Genomic DNA, 24,197 nt, shown 5'->3' with positions numbered 1-24,197 from the left:
AAGGACTTCATTGAGGTCACCTGGCAGTATGGCAGAGCTGTTCTTGCTGAAATCAAGCCCCCCTCATGCTTTGATATCTGACTGCCAGGCCTGACCTCTGTGGCCAGGATGGGGGTCTTGTGGCTGGTGGGTGTGAGCTGCTCTTCCAATTGTGTGCTGGTAGGTCCTTGTGATGGAGAAGGCAATGGCACCCCACTCCAGTACTCTTGCCTGGAAAATCCCATGGATGGAGGAGCCTGGTGGACTGCAGTCCATGGGGTTGCTAAGAGTCGTACAGGACTGAGCGACTTCACTTTCACTTTTCACTTTCATGCATTGGAGAAGGAAATGGCAACCCACTCCAGTGTTCCTGCCTGGAGAATCCCAGGGATGGCGGAGCCTGGTGGGCTGCCATCTATAGGGTCACATAGAGTTGGACACGACTGAAGTGACTTAGCAGCAGCAGCAGCAGGTCCTTGTGAAACAGAACCAACTACTTGGGAGAAACTTGACAGGTCCACAGAGTTTGGATGGTTATGTGGCTCCAGAATCCATGGCACATTCTTACAGGGGATGTTAAGATGGCCTGGCCATTTTTCTTTGCTTTCAGAGAGAGAGGTCATGTAGGATGCTATCTCTTGCAATTCTTTCTTGGTGCTCATAGTCCTTATAAAAGGTGATATTATTTCTTGGAGAAACAATGAACAGAATTGTCTATTGAGGTGAACCTTGGTGAATATCAAGCCTGGACTTTGTTCTGTTTCTGACTCTACTGTTCGTTTGCTGTGTGGTCTTGGGCTGGTCATTTCCCTTCTGTAGACTTCATTTCACTCACCAGAAAAATGAACAGTGCTGTTTCTCTATATTGTCTTTTAAGATGACTTTAATAAGCCCTGGCTGCTTCCCACGGATCATTGCTTATTGAGAGTCTTACTTGGTCTCTTTCTTCCCAGTTAGGAAACCTGCTTCCCTACAGCGACCCCAGCGTGGTGTTTGTCTTTCTGTCTGTGTTCGCCACGGTGACCATCCTGCAGTGCTTCCTGATCAGCACGCTCTTCTCCAGAGCCAACCTGGCGGCCGCCTGTGGGGGCATCATTTACTTCATGCTATACCTGCCCTACGTCCTGTGCGTGGCATGGCAAGACTACGTGGGCTTTACCCTCAAGATCTTCGTGGTGAGTCCCTCTGGCCCTTCGGCAGTACCTGCAGTCGCAGCCACCCCTGGTATTTCACCTCTGCTTTGTAGTCCAAGCTGAGAACAGAAGATAAGAGATTCTCTTTCCACGGGGACTTAAACCTCAATTCTAGATTGTATGCTCCTTGAAGGCAGGGACTGTGTCTTACTCAGTAGTTTATCTTTAGTCCTCTGAGTGAACAGTGGTTGAATTGAATCGAATGATAATTTTGAGGGAGCCAGACTGCACCATGGGCCAGCTGGGGGTAAATGGCCCTGGGGAATGACTTTAGAGCATTCCCTTTTATCTGCCTTTTATCTCCCAGCTCTGTTGGCCATGTTAAGCTCACCACAAAGTCACAGTCAGAGATAGAACTGAAAGTTCTTGAGGTCAGAGCTGGCTCGTTCTGGACCTTTATCTTCCTTGTGTCCAATATGGAGTTTAACTTGAGTAACATTTTCTAAACTTCAAGACTGAGGAACAGGTGCCCCATCTCCCCACAAATCCCTGCCTTTACTCCCTTCCCTTGTACAGAGGAGGAGAGGCCTTTGAAAGTATGCAAGTCCCAGTAAGAGTGAGTTGTTTTCTGAGTTTTCTATAAGATGCTCCAAGGCATCCATTAGGCATCAGCAGCCCCAGACAGGTTCCTATGACACTGAGCCCTTTACTGACCGAGCCGGGAGCTTGAGAGGACCCTGACAAATGCCTGTGTGTGTGTGTGTGTGTGTGTGTGTGTATGTGCGTGTATAAGGTACAGTTGCTGAGCCCTTGAGGCATCTTTAGAAGCATAAAATTCTAAAAGTTTTATATGCCATCATATATGCATTTCTGAAATGTGTGTGCATAATGAGTGCTTATAAATAGAATCACTTTATATGCTGTCAAGGAGCCCACTCCCCTGAAGGGACTCTGTAGATGAATATTTCCATATCTTGTAATTGATCCATTTTGCAAATTCACATTTCTCCAGGTGGCATTTACATTAGCAGTGATAGGAAAATGAGAGACAAGGAGATGGATGAATGAATTTTGCCTCTTTTGTACAGAGCCTGATGTCTCCTGTGGCTTTTGGGTTTGGCTGTGAGTACTTCGCCCTTTTCGAGGAGCAGGGCATTGGGGTACAGTGGGACAACCTCTTTGAGAGCCCCACAGAGGAAGATGGCTTCAACCTCACCACCTCCGTCTCCATGATGCTGTTTGACACCTTTCTCTATGGGGTGATGACGTGGTACATCGAGGCTGTGTTTCCAGGTACACTGGACTTCCACACTGCTTTTGTCTTCATCCAGGAAAAAGAAATTTCTAACCGTGTCATTTTCCTCACTTTGTGCTGGAATTTCTGCAGGGCCCGGGTCTCCTTGGAAAGTGGTTAGGGCTTTAGACCTATGGCAAACAAATTATCTCTAAGAAGAAGCTACTGATGCTAAAAGTACAGCTTTTACTACTGACCTAACTCTTATTTCTTGAGCACTGTGTGCCAGGCACCTGATGCTTTGGTTCAATTTAATACTCATAAGACTGCTGGGAGGGAGTTGCTGTTCTACCCAGTTTTTGCAAATGAGAGAAGTATGATGCAAAGAAGTTAAATAACTTACCTGTGGCCACATAACTGGTAAGAGTAGGTGCTGGGAGGTGAACCCAAGTGAGTTACACTGAGTCAGCTTGCCCAGCAGAGTCCTCTCAAGCTGAACCAGGTCTCGAATTCTGTTTCCCCTGAGTTACCACCAGCAGAGGTTCTGTTTCCTGAGTACAGCTTGTGAATAACAAGATACATATTGGTGCTAAGCCCTTGCCTGTGTTTTAATCAAGAGTCATAAAAGTTCATTTTTATACTTCCATAATAAGTCTTCTTGACTGAGACCTCCCTTGGATATATTTTCATAGAAGATCAAATTCTGAGAGAGCGAGGTTTAACCCTTTCTGGTTCACTTTCTGATTTTTCTCCAAAGGAGTGGCCATGGAATATTGATTACCCATCCCTACTTGGACTACTTGAATGTCCCACACTGAATGTGCAATTTTGTATTGTACAGATCCGGATTCAGATTCTGAGTCCTTCACTTCACTGGCTGAGTGATCTTGAGTGGGCCACTAATCCCTCAGTCTCCTCCTCTCTAAAGTGGGAATGATAACCTGCCTCACGGGGTTACTGGCAAGATTCAGAGAAGTGCAGGGTGTTTGTCATACATAGTAGAGTTCAGCAAATGTTAGCCCCTCCTCCCCCACCTCCATTCCATTCTGTCCTGTCTCCCAACAGCTGTGTCAGGGGGAGACATCAAGGAAGCTGTGGCTGGGATACCTGGCTGGGATACCTGGGGGTTGCTGGGGCATTACAGAATTTGGCTCACATCTGTGCTTGGATTTTAGGCCAGTATGGAATCCCCAGGCCCTGGTATTTCCCTTGCACTAAGTCCTACTGGTTTGGCGAGGAAAGTGATGAGAAGAGCCACCCTGGTTCCAGCCACAAGGGAGCATCAGAAAGTGAGTTTTACTGACCTGCGTCCCCCTGACTGCTGTGCTGCTTCCCCTCCTGGCCCTCCTTGAGGGGGCAAGGAGTGGCTTCCTCCCTGAAGAGTCTAAAACCACCTTGGGGGCAGAGACATCACATGAGGTGTCCCTTTCCAAATTCTTGACTGCATTTTTGTCCAGTGCTGTTGACTTCTGGGGGAGTTGCTCTCTGAGTTCCTAAGGGACATTTCCTTTGCTTTCTTGGCTTCATTAAAAAAAAAAAAAGTGACTTTTGATCTCTCCCTTCACCTCCACCTGTCCCTCACACACATATACACGTACTTTGTGCCCAGTATGGCTTCCTAAATCATTCAGAAGTCCCTCCTCTGCTGAATTCTTCTGTGCCCTGCCCCCATTCACCAGTGGTGACGTGTGACGTCCTTGGTATGGCTTATGAGATCCCTTACCACCTGCCCCTGCCTGCTGATCCAGCTGCTCCTCCTACCATCCCTCCTCTTCTTCCCCAGCCTCTCTGCACCTTTCTTACTGTATTCCAATCACCAACACTAGTGCCCAGTTAGGCCCTAATTAAAGATTTGTTGCCTGCTTGCCTGAGAAACAGAAATAGCCATGGAGAACGGACAGTTGTAAAATTACAAGACCCTACGTCTTGACCTCCCACTTGTTAGTGTCTTCGGTGGTCTCATTTGTGTCCTGTCTTCTCGCAGTCTGCATGGAGGAGGAACCCACCCATCTGAAACTGGGTGTGTCCATTCAGAACCTGATGAAGGTTTACCGGGATGGCATGAAGGTGGCTGTGGATGGCCTGGCCTTGAATTTCTACGAGGGGCAGATCACCTCCTTCCTGGGCCACAATGGAGCTGGCAAGACCACCACCATGTAAGAAGAGGGTGTGGCTGTCTGAGAATCAGCCGCAGGAAGGGTCTTGCCTATAGTCAGAAACTCATACCTAAGGACTGCTGCTGCTACTGCTGCTAAGTCACTTCAGTCGTGTCTGACTCTGTGCGACCCCATAGACGGCAGCCCACCAGGCTTCCCTGTCCCTGGGATTCTCCAGGCAGGAACACTGGAGTGGGTTGCCATTTCCTTCTCCAATGCATGAAAGTGAAAAGTGAAAGTGAAGTCGCTCAGTCATGTCCGACTTTTAGCGACCCCATGGACTGCAGCCCACCAGGCTCCTCTGTCCATGGGATTTTCCAGGCAAGAGTACTGGAGTGGGGTGCCATTGCCTTCTCCATACCTAAGGACATTGTGTTGCTTACCCAGGCAAGGGCAGAGTGCATAAGGAGTTGATGAGTATAAAAATATCACCTAATCACGAGAATGTTTTCCAAATGCTGGATTTTCCTATCTTTGGGTTAAAATAGGCTGGGGACCTTTTGATGACCTTTGCCATTTGGTTCTCAAAATTCTGCAGTGTTTTAGAACCTGATGTTGTGACAGATCTGAGAAAGGGTTTCTTTGGGACTGGTTTGGTCAGGATTAGGAGGCAAGAATGTGAAAAGGAAGATAGGCTGTGTTGGAGAGACGAGGCAATTTCTGGAAACTCTGTCTCTAAGCAGATGTGAGGAACAGCTGGGCAGCTGGCTGTAAGACTGCCTTCTCTGGGACCGATAAGAACCTTAATAATGAGCAGTTTCAGAAGGGAACATGGGCCATAAACATACCAGAGTTACCCTCAGTGGCTTTCAGTGTAGCCCATCAACCATTTCAGAGGGTATGTTGGTGGTGGGGGAGGTAACCTCTTTTTCCTGTTATGTATTTTTTAAATGCACAATTAATATATTGCAAAAATTGCAGAAAATCTTTAAAATCTAAAAAATCCTAACACACAAATTATTTTCGTCTTTAAATAATTGGTTTTACTTTGTCCATTTGACTTGAACATGATTTTAGGCATAAAAAATGTGTTTTAAAGTGTACTTCCCATTGCAAATTGGAATCTTTATTTAAAAAATGTGTGTGCTAAAATTGCCATTTCCAACACACAGGCCCACCCCTATCTGTTCACTGAGGCAAAGAGTCCTTTGCTGTGTGGGTGTCCCTTGGGGTCTCTTAGGAAGGAAAGAGGGTGGAGGGTTGCTGCCTCTGCTTTCCTCCAGGGCTCTGCAGCCTAGAATGGAGCGTCTCCAGGGCAGGAGGGCTAACGCTGACTCCTGTACTTTCACATTTTTTCCTCAGGTCCATCCTAACTGGGTTGTTCCCTCCCACCTCGGGCACTGCCTACATCCTAGGGAAAGACATACGCTCCGAGATGAGCACCATCCGGCAGAACCTGGGGGTCTGTCCCCAGCATAACGTGTTGTTTGACATGTGAGTACCAGCAGCTCCTCTATGGAGGTGTGTCAGGAGTGATGGGCAGAGTTGGACTTAAGCATTTTTACCACCTTTAGGGGTAGCAGGCCTCACCTTCCTGGACATGTTGAGACCTGGTTGTCCTTCAGTTTTGGAAAAGTGAGTTGTGGGGTGAGAGGTGTTACATTCGTCCAGCGGTGGATGAGGACTGGGGAAACAGTGCTGTCTATCGCTGTCCTTCTAGAGTAAGGAAGCCTCTCTCCCCACTCACCCTCCCTGAGGCTGCCACAGCTTTCACCTGGTGGTACCCCAGGGCCCTCAGTGTGTGGGCTCCGTGTTTCCTGCTCAGAACTTTGCTCCCATTCAGCTTGCCCATCAGCAATCAGGGAGCCCCTGTGGTGAGCAGACAGAGACTTGAGCTCTGTGACCTTGGGCAAGGGCACCCCCTTCTGGGCCCCGGTTTTCTCTTATCTAAGTGGGCAGCTCAGGCTTGTGTCCTCTACAGGGGTCCTTCTTCTGTCGGGGCTGAGGTCCTTTGAGGTTCAAGGGAGTTGCTCCAGGCTAAGGCCGGGCAGCTCCTTGGTTGGTGGGACCATGGAGAAAGGTTCTCTGAGGACCTGCTGCTGCCTGATGGGTGGCCATCAGGCCCGCGGGGAATAGAGTGGATGTGACCTGTCACAGTTTTGGTGGTGTTTCTGGAGCAGCTCATGTGGCTGCTTACTGTGGTTCTGCCTTGAATCCTTCCTTGAGATTATCTTGCAAAAATGAATAAAGTTAACAAAAAAAAAAAGTGGGAAAGAAAAATGTGCCTGTCGTGTTCTGGGTGAGGAGGCACTGTTCTGTGCGTCCTGGGGACCCAGAGTGACCTGCCCCTCCGTCCCCAGGCTGACTGTCGAGGAGCACATTTGGTTCTATGCCCGCCTGAAAGGGCTCTCCGAGAAGCATGTGAAAGCTGAGATGGAGCAGATGGCCTTGGATGTTGGGTTGCCGCCCAGCAAACTGAAAAGCAAAACAAGTCAGCTGTCAGGTGAGGCCCAGAGATGCCTTCCTCCTCCACCTCCCCTTCTACACACACATACACACACACGAAATATGGCTGCCCTAGGGTCCCCTGCTTCGAGGGAGGGGAAGGGTGGGTCAGAAACATGTCCCGGACTTGTCCCCAGGGAGGTGCCTCCACTTGTCTCTTGCCCCCCCTGCCATCATTCACTGGGCTGTTCTGGGGCCTGTTTCCTCTCGCCGTAGGTGGAATGCAGAGAAAGCTGTCTGTGGCCTTGGCCTTTGTTGGGGGATCCAAGGTTGTCATTCTGGATGAGCCTACAGCCGGTGTGGACCCTTACTCCCGCAGGGGGATATGGGAGCTGCTGCTGAAGTACCGACAAGGTCACTGACGTGTATTTACTCTGTCTTCTGGGCTGGGAGCGGGGAGAAAGGGGGAGGGAGGGGCTCTCAAAGACTGGCTGTATCTCAGGGCTGTTCCTGCTAGAGCACCAGAATTGCTTCTCAAGGAGAATATGAAGCTGAATTATGAGATCAGCCCTGGTCTGCAAGTAGGAGGCCTGGTTTACAAGACACTTCAAGTTTCACTTCAATCCCTAGGGGCCTGCATGGGGGAGGGAAATGGGGACAAGGGACGTCCTCTGTGGGGCCCCTGGGCCCCCTCCAACATAGAACTTTCACTTGCCTAGTACAATCATGGTCCCCCGCAGACAGATTCCTGAGAGCCGAGACTGTGTCGACCTATATCTCTGTCCCCACGTGGTGCACTACGCTTGCATGTTGACAAAGTAGAGGAACACTTGAGTGGATGGGAGAGTTGCAGTCAGTTTGTGTGACCCCATGGATTGTAACCTGCCAGGCTCCTCTATCTGTGGGATTCTCCAGGCAAGAATACTGGAGTGGGTTGCCATGCACTCCTCCAATGGATCTTTCCGACCCAGGGCTTGAATCCGCATCTCCCTGGGGCTCCTGCATTGCAGGTGGATTCTTTACCGCTGAGCCACCAGGGTGGAAGATACATAGGATGGTGTGGTACAAGGGGCACAGGTTTGGAGTCAGCTCAAGTTGGCCCAAGACTTTGGAAAAGCCATTAAACTTGCCTCAGTGTCTTTATCTATAATGGTGGTTAATTCCTACCTTATGAAAAGTGGAAGTCGCTCAGTTGTGTCTGACTCTTTGCGACCCCATGGACTGTAGCCTGCCAGGCTCCTCTGTCCATAGAATTCTCCAGGCAAGGATATAGGAGTGGGTGGCTATTCCCTTCTCCAGGGGATCTTCCCAACCCAGGGATTGAACCCAGGTCTACCACATTGCAGGTGGAATCTTTACCAACTGAGCCACCAGGGAATCCCATCTTATGAAGGATTTAGTTAAATGAGGCCTAGCATGTAGACCACCTAGCACACTGCTAGCCTGAAGCTAGTTCCCAGATAAACATTCCCGCCCTTTGTTCTATGAGGATGCAGAGCTGTCCTCACGACATTACCCGCCTGGGGGTCACAAGCACACAGCCTTGGAGTATTTCTCCCAGGCGTCCCGCCCCCCCCCCCCTCCCCGGCTCTTATTTCTGTAGCTTCAGCCCCTGTGAGCAGTGAAGATGGCCAGCCTCACCTGTGCTATGTCCCTGTGTTTGTGCCTGGCAGGCCGCACCATTATCCTCTCCACGCACCACATGGATGAGGCGGACATCCTGGGGGACAGGATCGCCATCATTTCCCATGGGAAGCTCTGCTGCGTGGGCTCCTCCCTGTTCCTGAAGAACCAGCTGGGGACAGGCTACTACCTGACCCTGGTCAAGAAGGACGTGGAGTCTTCCCTCAGCTCATGCAGAAATAGCAGTAGCACTGTGTCATACCTGAAAAAGGTGAGTTGCAGTCTCAGTGCGTCTGGGGAATCAGGACTCTTTGGCTATGACTGGTTTGTTCATACCTGCCCCAGTCTGCCACCTTGAGGCCACCAGCTCCCTGCTCTGTGCCCTGTGGAGTCATGTATCTCCTACATGGAAAGCTACAGAGACTTCTGTTCCCATCGTGTTAGCTCTGCTGAATCCCGTTTGCTTTTTCTAATGGAGACACAGTGAGTGTAGGAAAAGGTCCTTAGAGGACTTAATGTTGTTGAAGAGAGGTTTGCCAAGAGTTAAGAGCCTTGGCTGCAGAATGCCCTGCTGAGTCTGCTCATTACCTTTAAATCTTCTCAACTTAAACTTTTAAACTACAAAACAGCAAATATTTATCGAACACTGATTTCATGCCAAACACTCAATCTAGCAGACTCTGGACATAAAAGAAAATCATGATAATAGTTGTAGCATTGTTATCGTTTGTAGGCCTATTTTTTTTTTTTTTTTTTTTAACATCGTCTCGGAGTACAAAGCAACCCTGGGAAGAAGGTACTGTACTTATTATCTTAGATGATGGAAGTGAGGCTTGTAGGGATTTAGTTCGTTCAAGGTCATCCAACAAGTGCATTACACAGGAGGGACCAGAACCCAATAACAAAGTACGTTCTCCCCTGTACTGCAGTACATGCCTGAGATTTATTTGTGTTTTCCAACAGTGGCACTCAAAACACTTACCAATATATCCCATCCTTGACCTCCTGTCCACTTATTTACCTTTTAACTGGTGTCTGGTGAGTCAAAGTGTAGTCTGAGGCCAGTGGCATTGGGATCACTTGGGAACTTGTGAGAAATGCAGAAACATGGGCCAAAATCAGACTTGCCAAATCAGAATCTGCATTTTAACAAGGTCCTATGGTGAAGAGACACAAATTAAAGTTTGAGAAGCTCTGAACAACACAACCAGGCAGGTAAATCCCTTGCCCAAGACTGTTGGTGAGGGCCTGGTTACAGCACTCATAGGTTTGTGGGGGGGGTTTTGGCCATGCTACATGGCTTATGGAATCTAATCCCTTGACCAGGGATTGAACCCATGCCCCCTGCAGTGGAAGCGCAGAGTCTTAACCACTGAACCATCAGGGAGGTCCTTACAGTATGCATCGGCAGGCCAGAGTTCGAGAGCGCTGCTTCCTGTGCACACAACACACACATGTTAGATCAGACAGTGGCTTCAGAAGCCAAGACTGCCTGGCTGTATGCCCCTCAGGAGAAACTTTTTGCTCCAGTTCTCACACACAGAAACCTCTCGGAAGCCCCGCTCCGGTGAAGGTGGTGGTGGCTGTACCTTGCTCGGTCCCTGACCCATTCTCACCTCCTTCTTTGCCATCAGGAGGACAGTGTTTCTCAGAGCAGTTCTGATGCTGGCCTGGGCAGCGACCATGAAAGTGACACACTGACCATCGGTAAGGACTCTGGGGTTTCTTATTCAGGTGGTGTCTGAGCTTCCCCCAGCTGGGCAGAGTGGAGGCACAGGAGGAGAGGTGCAGAGGCTGGTGGCGCTGACTCAAGGTTTGCTGCTGGGCTGGGGCTGGGTGGCTGCGGGAGCAGGCGCTGCTTAGAGGCGGATTGGCCTAATGCTTGCTGGGGAGCCTGGGGCTTGGTCTGGGAGCCGGCAGGGCAGTGTCCCAGATAGCTGAGATGATTGGGGTAGCGGGTGGTTGCTCCTCACCCATTCAGCTGAGATGAATGGGTCTGGCTGGACACTGGACACCTCCCTCAGGAGCGATGTCTAGATGTCCAATGTCCCCAGTGACACATATGGAATGGAAGCCTTTACCTTGGCCAAGTCTTCTCTGCCCTAACAACTGGCTCTTCCCAGGAAGACCTCTCTTTCCATGAACTGTTTGATTAACCCTCTATTGAGATAAATATAGGATCCTCCTTGAATAGATTAAGAGAAAGATGAAGAACCTCTTAAGGTTCCTTTAGTCAAGTTTTTCAATGAAGAATCCTAGCTTTTTGGCAATAGACATTAGGCTTTCAACCTCAGAAAGTCATTCATCCAGCCACCCCCCACCTACCCACCATAAACTGAGGGCCTGCACGGTGCCCAGCTTTGGTGATGCAAAGGTGAATAAGACCCAGTCCATGCCCCCAGGAACCCTTGGGCCAGAGATGAACCTGTGGAATGATTTCAGTATCTGGGCCAGCTGTGGTGTGCAGGCAGTGGGCTTCTGAGGAGCTGGCAGAGGGTGAAGGAAGGGGGCCTCTGAGCCGGCCAAGCCGTATCATATCTGTGCTGTGGTCCCTACAGATGTCTCTGCGATCTCCAACCTCATCAGGAAGCATGTGGCTGAGGCCCGGCTGGTGGAAGACATTGGGCATGAGCTGACCTACGTGCTGCCCTACGAGGCTGCCAGAGAGGGAGCCTTTGTGGAACTCTTCCACGAAATTGACGACCGGCTCTCAGACCTAGGCATCTCCAGTTACGGCATCTCAGAGACTACTCTGGAAGAAGTAAGTTCAGTGACCGACTGTCAGAACTGAGCAGGGCCCGCAGTCCTGGGGCCAGACAGGCAGCCTGCATGTCCACTGGGAGTAGGATCACCATGGACGTAGGCACTGAGCCCTTAGGTCGTTGGCATCTGGGCAGTGTTGGTCCCAGTTAGACCTTTAAGATTTCAGTGGGAGATGGTAGGAAAGAAATTAGAGGATTGATCCTGGTGTGACCAGGCATGGCCATGCCTAGGAAAAGTCCAACATTTATGGAAAACCTACTTATGCCTTGGGCTAACCTGGGTGTATTTTGTTGTGTTCAGTCATTGTAACTCCTTTAATCCTCATAACAAGATGAGAAAATTGACATGAAGGGATGCTGAGCGGATTCAGATCAGGGGTTTTGAGCTCCAAAGCCCATACTCTATTACTGTGTAAGCAGTGCCTCTCTTTAGGGAAACCTTGAGGGTTGGAAGGGATATAAAAGTTGTCTGTCCCAGTAGTCCCCAAGTTAGCCTGTGCAGCAGAATCTTCTGCGAATATTCTAAAAATGTCAAGGCTCAACTCCAGGGTCTTTGAATCAGAATTCCTGGAGGTAAGACCTTAATATCTGTGCTTTTATTGCATGCTTCCTGGGCAGCATCTCTGTAGATCAGAGTTTGGGAATTGCCTGTCTAGTTCAGGTTGCCTTCTGGTGTTAGAAACCCTGCCATAACATTTCTAGTGACAGGGAACGCCTCTTCTCCTGATCATCCTGTCTTGGAGAGCCTATTTTCATGCTTGCTTGTTCAAAGATTTCGGGCCAAAGACTTGAAGCCCACTTGGCTCATTCCCTGTAGGTTCAGAACAAATTCCACCTTATGCAGTGTCCTGATGTCATAACTTTAATTTGAAAATGACTTTCTGAATTGATAGCTCTCACCACTGGGGAAATGTTCTCTGGTATAAATAAATGGCTTCTCTCCCAAGTGACTCTGACAAAGTGTTATCAATAAATGAAGCTTTTACGTTATGTCTTTAGGGGCTAGTGTGTTCAGTCATGTAATAATCATGACAGTTGCTCTCATACTGTGGTGCTTATTATAATCCTCTCATTCTCATTTTTCAGATATTTCTCAAAGTGGCTGAAGAGAGTGGAGTGGATGCCGAGACCTCAGGTAACTCTCCAAAGGGACTGCATGCCCTCTGGGCTGTGCCACTTGTAGGCTCTCTTAGCTCACCAGGGTTTTGCCTTTCCCTTCAAATTGTTTTATGACATTCTTACTTTCACTGTATAGACTTTTAAAGATGTAGATAATTTTTTTTTTATTACAAATAAAACGTGGAGTTCCTTCCTTTTGTCTCCAGATGGCACCTTACCAGCAAGACGAAACAGACGAGTCTTTGGGGACAAGCAGAGCTGTCTTCGCCCTTTTACTGAAGACGATGCTATGGATCCAAATGATTCTGACATAGATCCAGGTCCGTTTGGGCGAGATCTGTGTTTTGTTGCTTGAAAGTGAATTTCCCTCTTGTGTTCTCTGGTGTTATCTTTCAAGGCCCTTGAACCAGGATGATAGATGCCTACAGGGTCTAAAGAGAAGAGAGAGAATGAGAAAAGCCACTTTCCCCTTCTGGTGCTGTGCATATGATCAGACCTGAAAGAGCCTGTCCTCCCCACTTCCTGCACTGCACTGAGACCTCTCACTCGAGATACACATCAAAAGACAGCCCTTTATTCCTCTGAATCCATTTATTATCATTTCCATAGAGTCCCAGTTTTCTTGCATTCATTAGGTGTTTAATTTTGGAATAAATGTTCTTTGAATGGGTGGATGATTTTGAAAGAGTGAGGTGAATTTGCTACTAGAGTTGATTGTACCCTTCAACTTAGCTGTTTTCGAAGACTGTATCCCTGTGTGTTTGGGATGGAGAAGGAGAGACAAGAAATCAAGCAAATATTGGTGAGACGTCAGGTCACCGCAGTGAGAAATCATTTGTATAAGTGAGGATTTCTATAAAACTGTTCTGAACAGAAACCTTCCGGGCTCTCCTGTCCAATGTGCAACTCTCGTGTTCTCTGTCACTTTATACATTGTTAGCACTTGGATCACCTGAATGTGTCCACCTTTTAGCCAGAGATACAATAGGCAGGAGACAAGTTGCTGTTATGTGTTCTCAAAGTATGTCAGCCTACAGACATGGCCTGTTTTACAGAATATTCTGTAAGAAATTGAGGATGACTCGATTCATTTGAATGGCTTGATGTAACTGTTATGAGTGCACACATCTCTTCAGTTGTCTCAAGCCACCTTCATTTTTCTGTGCTCATCAGACAAGAACCAAAGGCAGAGCCTGCTAGTGTGGTACATTTGGGGTCATACCTTTTCCGTGGACGTCAATGTGTCATAAAAGCCTTTCATTCCTTTACTTCTACCTCCAAACACAAGCCTCCAAGGTGGTGGCTAACGATGCTGGAGGGAGGAGGCTGGGGATGTCAAAAATGCCTGGTATAATCGATGACCTTAGTGATGGCTTTTTGCAGAATCCAGAGAAACAGACCTGCTCAGTGGGATGGATGGTAAAGGTTCCTACCAGGTGAAGGGCTGGAAGCTCACACAGCAGCAGTTTGTGGCCCTTTTGTGGAAGAGACTGCTGATTGCCAGAAGGAGTCGGAAAGGATTCTTTGCTCAGGTGAGAAGTGTGTTCCTGGCCAAGGACTCAGGCTTCCTTGGTGGACTATAGGCTCCCAACTAGTGAAAGCAGGGTAGCATCGTTGTTATAAGATGGACACTGGAGCCAGATTATCTGTATTTCAATCCCAGTTTGCTTCTTGTACTTATATATCTGTTGACAGATTACTTCTCTGAGCCTCAATCTCCTTATCCATAAAATGGGGATGATAATAGTACCTATGATATGTTATGAGTAAGTACTTGGAATGGGTCTCAAATTAGAAATTTCTGTGTGTGTTAATTTTCTCTTAGAGGAGAGTGTAACAAGGACAAAGTCTAGAAAAACTGGATGAGCAAATTAAACTTTCAAAACTTCAGAGATGCTATGCCCAGATACACTCAACATATGAACTTATTGGGGACTTGATTTTTCTCTAAGTTGATGTTTAACTGCAAACTGATAGAAAAGATAACCAGGGGTCAGAAAAAAATAGTAAACAGAAAAGACTCATTATACTCTGTTTGCATGCTAACTTGTGTTGGGAGGATTAAATTATTTCAGTCTACAAAATCAAGAAGTATAAAGAAGTTAAAGAGATTCTTTCCCACAAGTTATGTGGGTAATGCAAAGAATATGAGTTTGGAGCATATAGATTTATGTGTGAATTCTGGTTTTGCTACTTCTTGGCTGTGTGGCCTTGGGCAAGTTGCTTAGTCTTTCTGAACCCCAATTACCTTGTTTTTTGATTGGTGATAATTATATTACTAGTTAGGGTTGTAGTGATAATTAAATGAGATAATGCTCATACAGTATTTTCCCATGGAATTAATCACATAATGATTAATTTTCTCCATTGAAACTTGAGAACATTAGAACCAGGAGCATTATTTGAATCTTTTTTTCTTTTTTTTAAGGGTAAATGTCTCAGGAATAAATGGAAGGAGCTTAGAGTTTGCTTATAAAATATGTACAAGTTGTTTTCAGAAAAGGTACAAAGTTTAAGGTTGTTCAAGTGCTAAGTCACTTCGATCGTGTCCGACTGTTTGCGACCATAGCCTGTAGCCTGCCAGTCTCCTCTGTCCATGGGATTCTCCACGTAGGAATAGTAGAGTGGGTTGCCATGCCCTCCTCCAGAGGATCTTCCCGATTCAGGGATCAAATCCGCATCTCTTATGTCTCCTGCCTTGGCAGGCGGGTTCTTTACCACTAGCACCACTTGGGAAACCCTCTTAAGGTGGTTTAGTAAGGATTAATTGTGCTTTTTGAGGCCATCAGATAAAGACATGGCAGCTGTTCCCTTTCCATGGAGGCAGTGCTCTATAGTGATTTTCTCAGAGTATGGGAGCTGAATGGGTAACCTAGTGTGTCTGCAGATTACAGACAAGAAGACTGAGGCCATAGGGGTTGTGACTTCACATGGATACACGAGAGAGACAGAAAGAAGGAGAGACAGAATGAAGCTGCAGTTCTTCTGGCTTCTGGTCCATGCTTGGGCTCTCGATTTTCCTCAGAGCTGAGCTGGGCTCATGGCCACTGTGGTCTTCCTCGGGTTTTCAGGGAGAAGAGGGACCCAGTGTTCTGAGTCACCCTGACATGTGACTACTGTTTACTCTGTGAAGTCCTCAGCTTGGTGCCCCTGCCAGGTGGCCACAAGCTCAGGCCTTGTATTGCCAGCTTCCAGAAATTCACCCAAGGGAAGGGGTTTAGATTTCAGCCTCTACTTCTTCCAAGCTGCCAAGAATGTCTTGATGGAACTAGGCCCTGCACACACCCCAGTGCTGGCTGGTCTGAGGCTACCTGGACTTGAAGTGGTCTTCTTTCTAACCTTTGTCCTTCTCTGGCAATTCTTCTCCCTCCTTGCCTCCTGGTTATAGATTGTCCTGCCAGCTGTGTTTGTCTGCATCGCCCTGGTGTTCAGCTTGATTGTGCCACCCTTTGGCAAGTACCCCAGCCTGGAGCTTCAGCCCTGGATGTACAATGAACAGTACACATTTGTCAGGTATGCACTTGCCTTCTGCCTCCAGGGGGAGAGGAGGGCTCAGGCTGACCAGAGTGTTTACTATACTGAGGGCCAAGGGGAGGGGGACTCGGTTACACAAGGGCACGGATTGATCAGCTGTGGCTGCAGCCCTCACACAAGCTCATGCTAGATGCGAGAACAGCAGTGAACCAAACCTGAAGTAGCAGGGCTTTGAACTCATTTCCTCTCTATTCGTTGTTGTCAGGAACATACATGCCTTATGTAAATAATCTGCCAATGCAGAAGAATCTTCTTGAACTATAATATACTTGGATTTTTATACTAAGTCTTTATTTTGCAGTTGAACACAGGGTTTCCATACACTCAGACCCTCACACCTCCAAGTTCTTGTTTTCTACATAGTGCAATTCACATATTTATTATTTCATCTTTGCTAAGTCGCTTCAGTCGTGTCCGACTCTGTGCAACCCCATACAGGGCAGCCCACATATTTATTATTTCATCTTTGCTAAGTCGCTTCAGTCGTGTCTGACTCTGTGCAACCCCATAGACGGCAGCCCACCAGGCTCCCCCGTCCCTGGGATCCTCCAGGCAAGAACACTGGAGTGGGTTGCCATTTCCTTCTCCAATGCATGAAAGTGGAAAGTGAAAGGGAAGTCGCTCAGTCGTGTCTGACTCTTCGCGACCCCATGGCCTGCAGCCTACCAGGCTCCTCCGTCCATGGGATTTTCCAGGCAAGAGTATTTCATCTTTAGGTTACATATAATAGCTCCTGTTTTTTTAGACAAAAATACAGCTATCCTGTGACAATCCAGTGCTTCAAACAAAAGAACAAAGGAATTTCTCCATCTCCTTATGCAGGAGTTTTCCTCAGTCCCACAGTATTTGCAAACCTTTCTATGGATAAGTGTGCCAGTGATGTCCAAGGGAAGCTTCAGGGAAGCTTTAAAAAGAAAAAGGAAACATAAGCATGCAAATCAGCTTCCTGTTCTCTGATTCTGTGCTTTCTTCCTATTTTGTGCGGGTTTACCTCCTTCTTTTCTTTCCCAGCTGCTGACCTTGTGTTGCCCAGGGCTGTGGAGCATGGGCTTGTTTTGTGTTTATAACTTCTGCCCATCATTATTTGTGCTTTCCAGTTGTCCACGCAAATGTTAAGCCCATAAAATCTGCCTTCCTTTTCCTAGAAAACCCCTCTTGTCTATGCCTAATGATTAATTGTGAAAGTACTTTTGAAATACTGATCTTTAATGAATTCATGTACTTCCCACTAAAATAGATATATGTAAATGTATGTGGGTGCACGTGTACGCACCCCTCCATATTTATCACTTATTTACACAAGTTCCACTTTGGAGTTCTGTATGTTATCTTGACACCAAATAAACAACCAGAGGCTGAGTTACTTGTGGGTGGGTTCTGTGTTTCTATTTTAAGAGCTTGGCAGGATTTGGCACACAGGAAGTACTTAATAAAGTGTTAAATTTGAAAAAAAAAAAAAAAAGTGCCTTTTCTTCTCCCATTCATGGTTTAAATTCATTGCTAAGCTGACTGCCTCTCATGTATCTACAGTAATGATGCGCCTGAGGATGTGAGCACCCAGGAACTCTTAAACGCTCTCACCGGAAAGCCTGGCTTTGGGACCCGATGTATGGAAGGAAACCCGATCCCGTGAGTGCCACTGAGCTGTGAGCCCCTCCACAGCTGGCTTCTTGTGTTTGTCACCTGGTTTTCTCTCTGCACTGGTTTTGTCACTTGTATGCCACCTGGTGATGACCATCATTTACCCTTTGAAACAGTTTTTATTTTAAAGGAGCTAATGTAGTGATTTAACCCTAGCATCTAGGAACAAACGTAACAGACCAGTAGACTCTTCTAGCATCCTGCCAGGAAAATGACCATGGACATTTGTTTTCTGCTTTAGACATTAATATTTAATTTAGATAGTACTTCATAATGATCCCTTTTCCCCAGCTCCTATACCTGACCGCAGAGATAGGCTCCTATTACGCGTAATTTGCAGTTTTGCTAATCAGTTTCTTCACTCTAAAAGCCTGAAAAGTTGACATAATTTTTATAAAAATGGACATTTTCTTCTTTCAGAGTTGCATATTTTTGTCATATTCTCCTTCAAAGTCCTTTTTTAAAAAAAAAGGAGGTAGCATATAAATAAATTCAGTGAAATACTCATTTGACTGTCATTGTATATGGGGAGAAGGCATGTCCAGATATCTGTGTGAGTAAAAACAGTGAAGAGTGGTGAGGAGCTTCTGAGAGCTCAGTGAAGGTAGAAGCGGGTTCAGGTTTCCAGGCTTGGGTAGAATTTGCACTTGAGGTTGTTAACCACAGATTCAAGGATTATGGAGAGCGTGGGAAAGTTTAGGAAGACTGCTGCTGCTGCTGCTGCTGCTGCTGCTAAGTCGCTTCAGTCGTGTCTGACTCTATGCGACTCCATAGACGGCAGCCCACCAAGCTCCTCTGTCCCTGGGATTCTCCAGGCAGGAACACTGGAGTGGGTTGCCATTTTCTTCTCCAATGCATGAAAGTGAAAAGTGAAAGTGAAGTCGCTCAGTGGTGTCCTACTCTTAGCGATCCCATGGACTGCAGCCTACCAGGCTCCTCTGTCCATGGGATTTTCCAGGCAAGAGTACTAGAGTGGGTTGCCTGGAGAAGGGCAAACTTGAATTCCAGGTTTTAGAGGGAAGATAGTGAGCCTGCAGGTGACAGACCAGTGAGCATATCACCTGGGTGTGCAAGTTTTAATGTGTGCTCGTTAAACATATAGCTGTTATATACTTGTTGGCTCTAATTAACTCTGGACACTTACTGAACATTTGCTAGTATTTAGTACTTAATACGGAGAAGGCAATGGCACCCCACTCCAGTACTCTTGCCTGGGAAATCCCATGGATGGAAGAGCCTGGTAGGCTACAGTCCATGGGGTCGCTAAGAGTCAGACACGACTGAGCACCTTCACTTTCACTTTTCACTTTCATGCATTGGAGAAGGAAATGGCAACCCACTCCAGTGTTCTTGCCTGGAGGATCCCAGGGATGGGGGAGCCTGGCGGGCTGCCGTCTATGGGATCGCACAGAGTCGGACACGACTGAAGTGACTTAGCAGCAGTACTTAATAAGTGTAAATCCTGACGGTTAATATCAGTTCCTAAAGAACAAGATGACCAAGGTGGAGAAGGACAAATTTCATAAGACTTGTGATGAGATTCCACTTGGAACCAGAGAGCAACCCACAGAACTGTTTATTTGGTGTAAGAATTATCTAAATGCTGGGGCTCGGCTTCAGATGATAGAGTTTTAAAAGTGGGAGGGATATTAGAAATGCCTTGTTGAAATGTGACCTATTGAAATAAGTCATTTTACAGTTTTGTGGAGAAAATAGGCTCCAAGAGGGCAAGTGACTTGATGGTCTCACAGTAGTTCAGAACTCAGACATAAATGCTTGACTTGCCACCTGGGGTGCTTGCAAACAACCTAGCTCTTCGTGAGCCAACAACTCTCACCTCGGGTCACTCCCCCAAATTCTTTACTTGTTTTAAGACATGTAAAAGTGAATCTTGACATTCTTCCCAGATTTTCAGCATCAAACATATGTCTTCTGACTCCTGCCTCCCTCTTCTCCTCATCTCCCATCACTCTTCCTCATAGCTCATCACATGCCAGCCCTGCTGCCTTCCTGTGGTTCCTTATTCGTAGAACACTGGGGACCTTTTCACCTGCGCTCTGTTGCTTCTGCTTGCAATGTTCTCCCCCCCAATCCCTGCCTGGCTTGTTCTCTGTCATCATTTAGGTTTTGGCTGAAATATATGACCTCTTCAGGTGGTCCTTTCTCACCAGTCATTCTCCCTTTATTTTGCTTCCATTTTGGCCATCAAAGATTATATTATTTGTTAATTAATCTTTCCTGGGAACACAAACTCCATGATGGCAGAGACTTTGTCTCTTCACCCCAGATTCTCAAATATGCAGGACAGTGTCTGGCACATAGTAGATGCTCAGTGAATGTTTGTTGAGTGAACCCGCGCTGAGTGATTGAATGCTGGTGATTGGGTTGACTTGAGTTCAGTGTATGAGCACTTAGGCCTTCTTTGTGTTCTGTGGTATTTAACTGTAAAATGAGTCTGTAGCTGACAAGTCTGTGGGACGGATCAGTAACCCGGTGGTGAGGGGATATATGTGTATTTGCAGTTGTTATTGATTGGTCCTGTGCTCTGAGACAATAGGAGAGGCCAGACCCTCTTGGGTGAGCCTGTCCTTGGTGTCCCTTTGCAGAGAAACGCCCTGCTTGGTGGGAGAGGAGAAGTGGAACACTGCCCCAGTCCCCCAGACCATCACGGACCTCTTCCGAAATGGAAACTGGACAATGGAGAACCCCTCCCCCACCTGCCAGTGTAGCAGCGACAAAATCAAGAAGATGCTGCCTGTGTGCCCCCTGGGGGCAGGGGGGCTGCCTCCGCCTCAAGTGAGTCCTTTCAGGGTGTGACTGAGTAAGTGAGGTATAGGGTGGACTGGGAAGAGGGAATGGATGACATATTTTGAAGTCAGCCTAGGTCCTTGTTTGAGATACAACCAGAGACAACACTCCCGATCAGTGGTCGGTGGAAGTCACACTGCAGCCTCTCCTGCAGTGGTGGTGTCCCAGGACAGACTGACAGATGCAGCTTCATCTCCACCTCTGCCCTAGTGGAGCTGGTGACCTTGGATGGGTCACTCTGAGTCCCTGGGCCTGTTTCCTCACTGCTGAATTAGGGAGGCTGGCCCGTAAAACTTCTGTGAGGGTTATAACTCTGACAATCCTCCGAGACTATGAGTGAGAGAAGCAATTCTGAATCATTTTTTTCCGAGAATTTCAGGAAGAGGCTTGCTTGTGATGCCTCTCTGCCGCTTTATCAGCATCCAGGTTGTAGGATGAGGACAAGGAATTTTAAATAGTGTTGAAAAAGTAGTCCTTAGTGGTTACTGCTCCTTAAAATAGCACTTCATCTCTTCATCAGTGTAACTCCAATGAAGAAAATTCACTAGGCATAGTCAGTGGTGCTGCTCCCTAGAAATCTTTTGTAACCGTGAAGAATGATACTTCATGGTCTATTGCTTAGCTGTTCAGAGTAATTTGCTGGGAATCACCTTGACTTGGCATAAAGGGCAGAATGGACCAGGCCTTGGTGATCGGCTGATGACAGTGTCCAGGCCCTGCGGGCAGGGTCTGCTCACACTGTGGTACACGTTTGAGGAACATGTGTCATTTTTGTTCTTGATTTGTTTTCTGTTCCAATTGTGGCCCATAAAGACACATGCGCTTGGTTTTTCTGATGACAGAGAAAACAGAATACTGCTGACATCCTTCAGAACCTCACGGGAAGAAACATTTCGGATTATCTGGTGAAGACATACGTGCAGATCATAGCCAAAAGGTCATCATTTACAATCCTTGGCCCCTGCTTAGCTGTTACTGATCAGAGGAATTAAAGTCCTAAAAAATCGGAGATTGAGTAGTGGTGGGAAACATCACAGTTTGGCTTGATGTTGTCCTTTTGAAGTTTGGGATATTCTTTCAGATTAGAAAAGGTAATGGGAAGTATTATGAATATTCAGTTTGAAGACTGAGGTTTCCTGGCTCCAGAATGAAAATAAATCTGGATTTAAATTCTAATTCTTCCACTTATTAGCTGTTTGACCATGGCGACCAGTTATCCTTTTAAAGCCTTAGGCTGTATATAATGTGATAATAATGTTGCTCTCAGTAGTTTGTTGTAAGGATTAAATGAAATGATACACGTAAAGTAGCTCTCATGGATGGAATGAGTGATAAATATGAGGCGTTATCAAGATAGCCCTGAGTTCTCAGGACTTCTCGGTGGAGCCTTAGAAGAGCCATGTAGCTTCCTGGGGCATCACTGCATAGCCCTGAGTGCATTAGCTCCCCCATTATTTGCAGTTTTGCTTCCCTCAGTTTCAGTTACCCATCATCAGCTATGGTCAGAAAATACTAAATGGAAAATTCCAGTAACAAACAATTCATAAGTTTTAAATGGCATGCTTCTCTGAGTGGTGTGATGGGAATCATCCCACTGTGTCCCTCCTGGGATGGGAATCATCCCACTGTCCAGCACATCCACACACCGTAAGTGCTCCTTGCCCTGGCCCTTTTGGTGATCAGATGGACTGTCACAGTATTACAGAACTTATTTCCAAGTAACTTTTATTTTACGTGATAGTGGCCCTATTGACCTTCAAAGAAAATGACAGGTGATAGGAAAAAATAGTATACATAGGGGTTGGTATTATCTGTAGTTTTAGGCATCCATTGGGGGGTGTTGGAGTGTGTCCCCTCCAATTAAGGAGGGGACTGCTGTACTTAGCTGATGCCCAGAAAATGTTTGTCCTAGCTTCCTTCCCATCAGCTTGGTTATATTTGGTCCCCTAAGTTGGGAGTTCTAGTGACTTTTAATAACAAGGGTATGCTTGAATGACAGTTACTGTTAGTTTCCAAGAAAGAAGCATAATCTCTCCATATGTTAGCCATAATTGAACTATTATTTTTGAATTTAAAAACTTTGTAGTTTGATCACGTCTTTGTTGGTTTTTTAATTGTTTTAATACAAGGCATGACCTTCATAAAAATAATAAGGTTTTAATATGGGGAGAAGAAAAGACATGCTGATTAGGGCTTCTTTCCAGTGGCAAAACCCTACCACACCAGCCTGATTGTAGAGTTATTTCTGTCCCTTTGTTGTATCCCCAGGTAGATATTTCTAACTTTTGTATGATCAGGAAAAGGATCAATGTTTCTTTGGACTGATTTCTGGTTTCTTTGTCTTTGGCCCTCACTACAGCTTAAAGAACAAGATCTGGGTGAACGAGTTTAGGTAAGTTGACTCCTCTGTGCTTTTCTTTTTGCTTCCTTGACTCCTAAAGCTCATGAGGATGATTTTGATGCAGTTTTCTTGGACCCTGGGAAGCTGTTGGTTTAGGGGTGGTTTTGCTCTTAGCTCAGTGCCCAGCTGCCACTTCAGAGGCCTTTGGAATTTTCGCATATTGATTTCCTTGAGGAGATTTAGAAGTTCCTTGTGGGTCTCTAGGGATTTGACAGGAAGCACGATGTGAGGGAAACACCTATGCTAATTAAAATTATCAAATCAGATTCCTAGGAGACCTAGGGGCTTAAGAACTATTTTTCAGGTCTTTGTAATAACCAAGAAGGTCTTAGATGAAATAGGAGGCTTCAAAACCATCTATGTTCATTGCATTTCAACTCATTTATCCTTCTGAGTTTTTTAAAATAACAATGTTTCTGTTAGGAAATAAGACCAGAATTCCATCAGAAAAGTAAGAATCATTTTCTCCTCTGCTGCAGTCAGGCTCTCTCCTCTCCACCCTCCACCACCACCCCTGCCCGTATCCCTCTGAGTTTTGAAGAAGCAGATGGGACTGGGGAAAAAAAACAAAGGAAGCATCCTTGAAGCCCATTATTACTCATGAGAAATGAGAGCCTTACATGGCTGCCTCAGAACTTTGTTTTTTGACCCTATCTCCCACCTTTCTTCTTTTCCTTTTTTCCCAAGAGCTAGGACCTACTGAATAACTGAGTAGAGTGGATGCAGAAACTTCTGTGGTTCTCCTGTTATGAAAGGGCCACAGCCCATCTATAAGCCCTCCCTGGCCTCTCTGGCCAATGTCTTCCCTCTCATCCAGACTCCCCATCTGCTTGCCTTGAGACTCATGTTCAGGCCTGAGCCACCAGAGGTGGGAGGAGCATCTGTGAGATGAATGAGCATTATTTCCTCAACATCTCAGATGTCTCATTCTGTGTATAATCAGACCCAGGTCCCTCCAACTTGGGCAGAAGCTGTATAAGAATTAAGAGATTGCCAGGATCCATTAGAGGAGACCAAGGTGAAACTTTCTCTGAGTCCTATTTTGGTCCTACTTTGAACATACAGTTCCTCTAATTGAACATTACATCCTCAGGCAGTGTCTGCTGCTGAGTGACAGTGGGCCCCACACTGCCTGTGTTTTAATGTCAGGCTATTCTTTTAGGTACGGTGGATTTTCCCTGGGTGCCAGTAATTCTCAGTCACTTCCTCCGAGTGAAGAAGTTAATGATGCCATCAAGCAAATGAAGAAACACTTGAAGGTGGTCAAGGTACAGTACCCATCCTAAGACATGTCAGACAGAAATTGAGTTGCTGGTACATGGGAGTAGTTGACACGTAGATCTGATCACCTGGTAGCTTATTGTTTAAGATTTTCAAGAACAAAACCATCACCGATCATAGAGATCATGGGTCAGCCAAGAC

At 46.6% G+C, this 24,197-nt stretch overlaps 1 protein-coding gene across 2 annotated transcripts in view; it reads left to right on the top strand.

Annotated features, from left to right (window-relative positions):
- The window catches only part of ABCA1 (ATP binding cassette subfamily A member 1), a 137,963-nt gene that overhangs the window by 92,023 nt on the left and 21,743 nt on the right, over positions 1 to 24,197 (top strand). For both annotated transcript variants that reach the window (XM_027550430.1, XM_027550431.1), the window contains exons 16-34: positions 933 to 1,154; positions 2,201 to 2,405; positions 3,522 to 3,635; positions 4,331 to 4,502; positions 5,805 to 5,936; positions 6,803 to 6,945; positions 7,164 to 7,301; positions 8,561 to 8,781; positions 10,145 to 10,217; positions 11,069 to 11,271; positions 12,359 to 12,407; positions 12,598 to 12,711; positions 13,775 to 13,923; positions 15,780 to 15,904; positions 17,456 to 17,554; positions 20,173 to 20,362; positions 21,217 to 21,311; positions 22,734 to 22,766; positions 23,938 to 24,043. In XM_027550430.1, coding sequence (XP_027406231.1) covers positions 933 to 1,154; positions 2,201 to 2,405; positions 3,522 to 3,635; positions 4,331 to 4,502; positions 5,805 to 5,936; positions 6,803 to 6,945; positions 7,164 to 7,301; positions 8,561 to 8,781; positions 10,145 to 10,217; positions 11,069 to 11,271; positions 12,359 to 12,407; positions 12,598 to 12,711; positions 13,775 to 13,923; positions 15,780 to 15,904; positions 17,456 to 17,554; positions 20,173 to 20,362; positions 21,217 to 21,311; positions 22,734 to 22,766; positions 23,938 to 24,043 — 2,583 coding nt within the window. The remainder of the gene's footprint in view (positions 1 to 932; positions 1,155 to 2,200; positions 2,406 to 3,521; positions 3,636 to 4,330; positions 4,503 to 5,804; positions 5,937 to 6,802; positions 6,946 to 7,163; positions 7,302 to 8,560; positions 8,782 to 10,144; positions 10,218 to 11,068; positions 11,272 to 12,358; positions 12,408 to 12,597; positions 12,712 to 13,774; positions 13,924 to 15,779; positions 15,905 to 17,455; positions 17,555 to 20,172; positions 20,363 to 21,216; positions 21,312 to 22,733; positions 22,767 to 23,937; positions 24,044 to 24,197) is intronic.

This window comes from Bos indicus x Bos taurus, chromosome 8 (genome assembly GCF_003369695.1).
Source record: "Bos indicus x Bos taurus breed Angus x Brahman F1 hybrid chromosome 8, Bos_hybrid_MaternalHap_v2.0, whole genome shotgun sequence".
NCBI classification, from domain to species: domain Eukaryota; kingdom Metazoa; phylum Chordata; class Mammalia; order Artiodactyla; family Bovidae; genus Bos; species Bos indicus x Bos taurus.
The sequence above is the reverse complement of the archived record's forward strand: the minus strand, read 5'-3'. Positions and strand labels throughout refer to the sequence as shown.